The 10,033-nt window shown below is 31.0% G+C and overlaps 1 protein-coding gene across 1 annotated transcript; it reads left to right on the top strand.

Annotated features, from left to right (window-relative positions):
* Positions 1 to 1,659: 1,659 nt before the first annotated feature.
* Positions 1,660 to 6,613, top strand: LOC133332110 (proton-coupled amino acid transporter-like protein pathetic). Its single transcript, XM_061540490.1, has 6 exons — positions 1,660 to 1,703; positions 1,801 to 1,866; positions 1,929 to 2,079; positions 5,667 to 5,873; positions 5,941 to 6,392; positions 6,466 to 6,613. The coding sequence occupies exons 1-6, from the start codon at positions 1,660 to 1,662 to the stop codon at positions 6,611 to 6,613; spliced, it is 1,068 nt and encodes a 355-aa protein (XP_061396474.1).
* Positions 6,614 to 10,033: the final 3,420 nt, after the last annotated feature.

Here is a 10,033-nt window from a genome sequence, read left to right as displayed (position 1 = left end):
GAAGGATAGACACACAGGGCTTAATAGACATATACTTTTATTCCGATTAAGGAAAAAGACTCACTATATAGTATATATATATATATATATATTGATTTTTTTGTATACATTCAAATGTGTTTTTGTCTATTATTAGATACATATGCATGTATTTGAATATTTTAGATAGACGAATTCCATTTTAATTTTTGTTGTTGTTTTGTGTTTCAAATGATCCTATATAAACATGTGCTGGGAATAATAAGAATATAAATTGAGTTTTTATTCAAAAATATTGAATTAATTTTTTTAGTTTTTTAATTTTTATTTTCATATGAAAACGAATATTTTATAATAAACATGAAGAGGCCTTGTAGCCTAATGACACTGGATTATAACGGTAAACTTGGAACTAGTATAATACAATAATCGGGTAATGCGGAGTATTTCAATTGGTTACCACCTATAACATCTTCATGTGAAAGCAAAAAGTTGAAAGCATTGTTAAAGTCTTAACGTGGAACTGGTCACTGTTACCATGATAATCGATGATTTTCTAATTCCGATCTACTTATTTTTTTTGTAGGCAATTAATATTGTTTCTCTACTGTTTCTGAGTTGATGATCATCAAAATTTGGCTCAAGTTGTGAAAACAACTGAATGTTGTTCGTTAGTTAACAATCATTCGTTTAATTCCTTCGGTGTTAGTCGGGTCAATACTGATTGTTTTCTTATTAATAAAATCCACTACAAATTTAGCCACTGGAGACGATAGTAGTAGATTGTTATTCAAGATCTGAATTCTTCGCTCTCTTGTCTTCAATAGTAATGGTTCTTTAAATAAATAAAATTAAAAGGAACTAAAGAATACATAGAAACATTGCAAAACTAAAAGATATCTTAAATAAAGCTGGATTATAGAATACGCAATGAGTTGTGAAATGCAGTCCGGATTACATGTGCTACGATACACGTGTGTGTACATTAAAAAAATAATCTTCAATTATTCAAAATATTGAATTTAATTTTTTTGAGTAAAATGTTTGAAATGTTAATTTTCAGATATAAATTTAAAATATATCCAAACATAGAAACGTGTGTTTGTTTTCCATCAGTAGGAACTGGTCTGGAGACCAGGTAATAATCTAGTGCCTTTGATTTATGATGGTAAACTTGGAAAAATATAATACTATCGAAAAGTTTCTGGTCCTGAACTGGTTCTAATTAATATCGGTTAAATCTATTTTTTATTATATTCGTAGAATCAATTTTTAAATATTACCGACTGCATATTATTGCAGATTGTAGTTCTCTACAACTTTCCATAAGTGTATGCCCTACTATTGTCATGAAGATGTAGTCGCGGGGACGGCCGAAGTGGGTGTGTCTGGCGTGAGACCGTCCCAGAACCTCGATCTAGTTCTTGCGGGTAGCCAAGCAATGCTTTTGTTGCTACTGATGCTGCTGATTTAATTATCAATACTTGTCTCAACTTGTGACAATGAATGAGTTTCGTTAGTAGAAAGATCGGGCCAATACTGCTTATTCTCTTCTCGAAAGAATTTCACTAACACGTTAGCCATTGGAGAAGATAGATGTAGATATTTATGCAAGCTTTGGATTATTAAAAAAGTTGGCTTGCCTTCGACATAAATTGGAATAAATTAATATATGGAAATATGGCAAAAACAAATGATACTAAAAATGAGCCCATGGAATTAAGGCATGTGTTTTTCTTTCACATTTCTCATCTCAGAGAAAGAGGTTGTAATAATTTGTTCATGTTTAATCTTGTAATTTCTGTTAATTTTTCTTTGCAGATGCAATATCCAACCATGTAAAGATTATGATCCATTTGCTGAACGTGCCAGTGAACATTCCACAACGTAAGTTCTAAAATTTCTCTTTTGGCGGTTAAATTTAAAAATTTTTAAATTTGGTTTTATAGCGACAGGGAAACACTAACGCATTTGCTGACAGCCTCCCTGGGTACAGGTATTTTATCCATGCCCATTGCTTTTATGTACTCTGGTATTGTAATGGGTATATTTGCAACTATAATAACCGCCTTCGTTTGTACACACTGCAGTTATATATTGGTAAGTCTAAAATTGTTACATTTGCTAAAATAATTGCCTAACATTTTGTCGAGTGAAATACGTGCGTCGATCTTATTTACAAAAAATTAAAACGTGAATCTACAGTTGTTATTATTTGTGTTGAAGTCAAAACAAATTGAAATGAGAATCTATAGTTGGTATTATTTGTGTTGAAGGCATGACTTGAAAGTTAAAAAAAACAGCGATGAAATCCGGTTTATATATGTGATGGGTTTTGTTTATTTATATTCCGAATTGAATTTCGGGGAATATTTGTATTACTTTCTATCAACAAATATTTATGTGGATAGTTTGTTGTACAACAACACTTTACCTTTCATCATTATTAAACATGAAGAAGACTACTGAAGCCGAATAAAGTGATTTATTTTCAAAAAGATTAGAATATTCAAAAAAGGTTTTAATATTTATCTTCATAGCTCCCGAAATGTTAAAATATTCCATATTATAAAAATTATTATTCAAAAAAATTTTAACTTTCAAGTTCAAAACTCGTGAGCTGTTAAAATATTCCATACTATATATATATACATATATAGTGGCAAGCAAAAGTGTACGAATGTGTAGATTATAACATGACGCAAAAAAGTAATAATAACAAATACAACTCTGGTTATCGTGATCGGCCGCCAAAAATGTCAATTCGTAAGGCGCGTTTTGTCAGGTGTTGTTTGTTCCATGAATACAAAATAATCATTGTCGTTCTAAATTATTGTAATATTTATTATGAATGCAAACAAAAATAAATTTTCAGCAGTTGACATGTTTTTGTCAGGCAGTAATTTTGAATGTTAACAAATTTAAAGCATACTTAAGGGACAAAAGCATGATTGTATTTGAAATTATCTCGATTTAGCATAGGATTTAGAGCAAATCGAGATATTAAGTGGATTTAATTTTGTATGGTAAATCGAGGTGAATTCAGCTCCATTTAGCAATTTAATCGACACAATGCACTTTATCACGATAAAAGCTATAGTCTAAAAGCGCCTGTACACTTTGCTAGTGTTGGTTTATGTTACTTTGCAAGTGTCAATTTATAATTTACCGTTATTTTTTTTATTAAGTTTTGACAAAATATATTACCGAAATGTATCACATCTGGTCGCTAAAGATGCTAACTGACGCAGATGCTCGACATATTGAACGTTTAATTAGGAATAGAGATACTAGAACACCAAAATTAGATGCAAAGCAGTCAAGATAAAATAAACCATCCCAATAAAACAAAAAATTGTAAGAAATTGGGTTTCTAACAAACAATTTGAATTGCTTAAAGGACCAACACAAAACCCGAATCCTTATCCTATCGAAATTTTATGAGCGCTTTTAAATAGGAGACTGAAAGTTATGGAAGAGCTCAAGAGGAATGTAACAAAATGTCAGGTAAAATCTTAAAAAAGAGCAAAGATCGACGACAAAATATTAATAATCGATTTTGATTTGTTTCTTATGCGTGCAAAAGTGTACAAATTGAGTTATTTTTAATTTTTTTTAAAGTATTGTATATATTTTTTATATTAAAAGGTTATATAATAAATATGTAACCCAACCTAAAACATTTATATTGGGATTTCATTCAAGATTTTGTAAGTGTTGTAGGGAGGAATTTGGGCAACATGAGTACACTTTTGCTCGCCACTGTATATATACATGTATTTCTATAAATATTATGTTTTTGTCTAGCTCTGATAATATCGACAATAAATAATAAGTTACATTTAGGCAGCTTGAGTACCCTTTTCTGAATTCGGACTTGTGTTCAACAACGGAATTGAAGACTTAAGGGAGAACCACATACGAGGATTCAGGTCTGGCCTCTTATTTTGTGTTTGTATTAAATGTCAATTTATAAAGGAATATCAATAATGTATGACATTTTGTTGAGTGTAGAGAAGGTATGAACCATGGTACAATTTTTCAAGGTAGGCCAAGGTAGATATATAAGGTAGCCGCATTGGCGAATTGGGAACATGAATTGACAATATAGTTAACAAGGCGAATAATAATACATTGTATACATTGTATTGAAAAAACTATCTATCTGTGGGAATAGGCTTCATATAGTAGATGATCAGGACATATACTTATATAAGCCTAAAAAATTTATTTCTAAATGTTTCCTATTTCTGTTTGGAATTATATTTATGTTTACGGCAAATTTAAAAACAAAAAATTGTTGCGACATTTAATGTTACCATCACCTGGTGTGATACGGGTATCTTCTTAATATACCTTGAGGTATGCAATAGAAACTTACAAATTAAAATTTTTTCATATTGAAATTACAATTTTTTCATAGACTACACTTTTTGTTAATTTCGTCAAGTAAGCCTACCTCTTGTTATTGTACAATAATTGAAATGTTGTCCCCAATTCCCATCGGTCAGCAATACATTTCAAATTGTCTTTTCGAATGTTTAAATAATAAATCTTATCCATAATTCCTTCAATAAAAACGAGATTCCCTACTCCGGCAGCGCTCATACAGGCCTCCTCCGTGCTTTACGGTCGGAATTGTGTGCTTAGGGTCCACGGAACTTCAAATGATTATTGGGATTTATGAATGGCTTTTTTAGTGCAACTCTACCATGAAGACCATGCTTACGCAAAATTCTTCGAATAGTTTCTGAGTTACATTTCTTTTCCAGATATTTCTCTGTGAGTTCAGCAAGTTTTCTTTCAGTGTAAAAGCTTCATAACATTAATGAAATCTTACGTTAAATTAATGAAATTTGTCATGGATTTTTAACCAACGTACAGCTTAATTGAATTAATGTAAAAAGTTTCATTGAGCTTCATTTATGTAAAATTAACGAAATGGTTCATTAATGCATTGAAACTTCTTGATATTTCATTAATGAAAACATTCATGAATGCTATGAAACTTATACATTAATAAAATTACAAACTTTCATTATTGCAGTACAACATCCACATTAATCAAATGAAACTTCATCATTAATGGAAGGAAATCATTTCATTCCAGTAATGAAATAATTTCGTGGTTTTTTAATTTTGTGATTAAAAACAATTAAAATTGTATTATTTTAAAACTTTGAATTTTAAATTCAGATTTGTATAAAATAATTGTAGTCAGGTTCAATAAATTAAGGACAAAAAAAAAAACACTCAAGGAAACTCGATTCATGCACGTGTTTTTCCATCCCTGTTATGAACACATGCTAAATTTTGTTTCAATCTGGCAAATACTTCAAATAGAAACAGGTTTTAAAAAATTAGAAATGAGTGCCTTCATTGTAAAAAAATTGCAGATGAGTCTTTTTGGAACACCTATTACTATATGAAGATGTTGCTAGATCCAAACAAAATTTAACATGTGTTCATAACAGAGATGGAAGTTTTCAAAACACTTAACTTTTTTCTGTTTATACCGAGCTTTTTGTGCTAGGCTAAGAACTTTCCGAACTGCTCTCGTAGTGTCGCCGGCAAAATAATGATCACGCCTTTTGGGACAAATAAGACATAGATTTAAGAATGCCACCTTTATGTTTGTAATTGCCTTTATGGTTTTTAAACTGTCAATAAATGTAAACTTCTTTCAGGTGAAATGTGGTCATAAGCTGTATTACAAAACTCGACGATCACGAATGAGTTTTGCCGAAATTGCTGAAGTTTCATTTCAAAATGGTCCAAAATGGTGTCGTGGTTTTGCACCAGTTGCCAAATTTTTCGTTTTGTTTGGATTATTCCTAACATACTTTGGTATATGTTCGGTATATACAGTAATTGTGGCCAAAAATTTCGAACAGGTAACTATAATTCCCCGGAACTTATTTTAACAGCTTTTTTATAAAGAATTTTCTACTTATCTAATAGGTCTTAAATCACTGGACCGGAACTGAGGTTTCTCTACGGGTACTTATCTTATGTTTGCTCATACCATTTATTTTGCTCTCATGGATCCCAAACTTGAAATATTTGGCGCTCGTCGGCATGATTGCTAATTTTTTAATGGGCTTGGGTTTGGGCATTACTCTATATTATTTGGTGCAAGATCTACCCTCAATCGAAACCAGAAACTACTTCCAAATGTCAACACTGCCGGAATTCTTTTCCATTACCATTTTCGCCATTGAGGCAATTGGTGTAATTATGCCTCTGGAGAATAATATGGAGAATCCACGTAATTTTTTGGGCATTTGGGGTGTTCTCAGTCAGGGCATGTCTGGTGTTACATTGATCTACATGATTTTAGGTATAATGGGGTATTTGCGTTATGGCGATGGTACCGAAGAAAGTATTACCTTAAATTTGCCGGTCCATGAATGGTACGTTCGATAGAAATCATTTATTTTTACATATAAACTACTAACGAATATTTTTGTTGTTGTTACTTTTTAGGCCTGGCCAAGCTGTGAAGGTATTGACTGCTTTGTCTATATTTTGTACGTTTGGTCTTCAGTTATATGTTTGTATGGATATTATATCGGGTAGTATAAAGGAAAAATGTACCAAGCGCCCTCTACTAGTTAACTATATTATAAGGTAAGTTTAATTCAGTACGAAGGGTATTGTAGTTATACCATCGGATTTTATTTCATCAATCAGAATAAATGTTATAATCGGGACACACGTCTGGATGATGTTTTTTTTAGTTAACAATGCTCCTAAGAGTACCCGATTTAACGTAAAAATTTGAATTTGAACCCTATGCTAAATCGAGATAACTTCAAATACAATATTGCTTTTGAAAATTGTGGCTGATTATAATAGAAATAGGTATATTTTGAAAATTTGCATTTTTTTAATCTAATTTTTTCCAGGACTATTTTGGTTACCGCTGCTGTTGTTTTGGCTGCATCTGTACCTATAATAGCTCCATTTATGGGCCTAATTGGCGCCTTATGCTTCTCTACACTTGGTCTCATCTTTCCTGTAAGTTAAAGAACCGATTCTCTTTTAAAAGCAATACAAAGGTATATATTAATACTTTTTGTTGTTGATAGGTCTTAATCGAAATGGTCACACATTGGGAAACTGGATTCGGTGCATACAACTGGATTGTATGGAAAAATATTGTCATATTTTTGTGTGGCATTGCTGCTTTAGTGTTAGGTACGAATAGTTCAATTACTGATATTATGAAACTATATGCGAATGGTACAAATGTGACACCACTTGCTGGTGGAGTTCAAAAGTTATTATAAGAAATTAACGTATAGGAAAGGAAATATGAATCTAGTATTTCGAACAATAATTTTTTTAATAAAATAAGACTTTAAAAAAGCCTCTTCGATTTATTTCATTATTTATCTAGCTTATAACTTTGGTTTGGATTGGCCGATGATTATCAAAATTTCAGAGAATTTAAATTAAGGACCGTAGTATCTAAAAACGTAAAGAACTTTAAAACATGCTAAGTCGACTTAGCATACTATGGTTCGGAATCGTCGATATAAGAAACGAGACTTGTTCGGAATCTTCAAGACCCTAGCCCAACCTGAGTGTATGTAATTTGGTATTTTGTTAGAAAGTGAAAGAACGAAGTATGTCATACGTTATGTCTGCACATAAATAATGTGTTTAGAAATAATAGGAAGAACAATAAGAGAATTGAATCTCTCATTGATCCACATCAGTTGCATTAGTTTTTTATTAGGAATATTCTCTCTAGAAGCTATTAACCCTTCTTTATATAGTGATGGTAACTAACGCTAAATCGAGGTTAAACACCATAAATATGATCTTTAGTAGCAATTGCTATAAAATGTCATTTCGCCTTTTTAATTTTTTGTTTGTAACTTATTTTCTTGTGATGAAAATTAAAAAAAGAGTGTAAGAAAGGTTTCTAATACATGTTCCTGTTACTCTGAAATCGATTCCTGAAAAAGCACGAAATTTTATTCTGAGCACGAAATCTATTTTTCAGCCAAAAAGAAAAAGTCATCAAATAAAGGGTTCATAACAAAAATCTCTAATTGGCTGTATTTTGGTATATTTGGTGTAGCCTCCATAGCCTCTATTCCAAAATTCGTTTCTGACAAATTTGAAAATTACCGAAATTCATCTGATTGATGAATGAATTTCTCTATCCAAAAAATATCCAAAAAGTTACTACCAGACAGAACTGATGGTAGTTCTAATAGATTTATCTCTTAAATGCCTTCTAATAAATGACACACCCTGAACAAAATTTTTATCATCAAAAAATAGTTCCACTGAGCTTATCATCACATATAATTAGTTTTTCTGAAATATTTTATTATTTTTTTTTTTGTTTACATTATTTCTAGTTGTAGAAATGTCAAAACAGTATTATCGACTGCAACTGAGGAATGTTGATATTCATAATGTTAAGTTTTATTTCAATTGCGTTGCCAGTATAACTCGCAACTGGAGTTTGGTTGCTTTCCATAATCGACCCATTAGTTAAATTATAATAATAGTTAATATTTCAACAATTTTATTGATTTACTGTCTTCGGTTGTTTTTTGTGTATTCTAACCCGAGCGTGTAAAATATGTTGTCGATATGACATTTATTTTCCCCCAACACGATTTATTAATATTTTCTGTAATAGTTTTGTATCTAGAACGGTGGCAGACATTATGATAAAAGTATTACCAATTGTTCCCGAACTTCATCTTCTATCAGAAGTTTGGCATCAAAATTTTTAAAATCGACGAAAACATAAAATTGCAGCGATGACAAAAATTGCAATTCTTTTTTAAAGGAAGTGGGCATTGTGGAATGTCTTATCTCATTCTTTGGAGTAATTACTTGCTCCGTAAGTGATTTAATTAACATCTGTGTGGCCATTTGATTTTTATTAATTTCCTTTATAAAAATTTCAATGGTTTCTTTTAGACTGTTTATTTCAATTTGATGTTCATAAACACTCCGACTTTTAACATCTTTAAGATTAAAAAAATATATATGTAAGTATTGCATAAACATTGTTTTCGTTTTTAATTTTTATGAATTTATAATCTCCGGCAGCGGCTTTTAAAAAATTATACAGTTAACACAATTGACTCGAAAATTATTAATAATAATAATAATAATATAACACGAATTACCTTGTTTAATGGTTGACATTTCATGATAAATCATTTGTTGACCATTGGTATGATCTAAGTATATTACATTTTCTCCATAAAATATGTATATTTCAGAAATTATGTTTGCAGTTTGTATTATAAAATATACCTTTATTATTTGTGTCCATTATTGAATTAAAGGGAAAGCCGTCAGTAATTTCAGTAATAAGAGCCTTATTTGCAATACTTGAAATTTGGAACTCTATTTCTTCTCCAACATTAAAATTGTCACTTTAGTATATTTCAAGCTGTGTTGAATCCAGGGGATACACAAATACAGGACGCAAATTTTTAAGAAAATTGCCTTTAAAGTTTGGAGAGTTGTTAATATAATTAATTTTTGAGATTTGGACAAGTTTCTTGTCGACTTCACTTCCTTCTTAATTTTTTGAAGGTGGTTTTTAAACCGGAAAGTACTAACATTTTCGAGGCTTCCATACAATTTAGCATCAGCGTTTATGTGAATGAGACCGTGGAAGTTATGCGATAGAAACGATGAATCGTATAGCTCAGCAACATCACCAGCAAATGATTTTATAAGAAACTGTGCCTAATCGTTGTTGGATGTGCTCTGTTTACTGTCTAGAAGTATTCTTACCGCCACCGAAAGCTTTAAAAAATGTTGATATTTTTCATTAGTTAACACAATTTTGAGTACATATGGTCCGGAAGAAGAAATTGCCTAAACTCCGTAGCTTTCCACCTCTTTAATTCGTCCAGTGACCTTGGCTTTCTTGAGAATTCATCCGTAATACAAGGTTTTAGTTCGGTTAATTTGTGTGAAAGTAAGGAAATCTTCCAAGATGGTAAAGAGTAGTTTTCTCCTTTAACTCGAGTCCACGACTTTAATAGTGTTTTGACAACACCTA

This window comes from Musca vetustissima, unplaced genomic scaffold (assembly GCF_032173495.1).
Source record: "Musca vetustissima isolate MV318-11 ecotype Yass unplaced genomic scaffold, APGP_CSIRO_Mvet_v1 utg16144, whole genome shotgun sequence".
NCBI classification, from domain to species: Eukaryota; Metazoa; Arthropoda; class Insecta; order Diptera; family Muscidae; genus Musca; species Musca vetustissima.
Note: the sequence above shows the minus strand (reverse complement) of the source record. Positions and strands in the feature narration are given on the sequence as shown.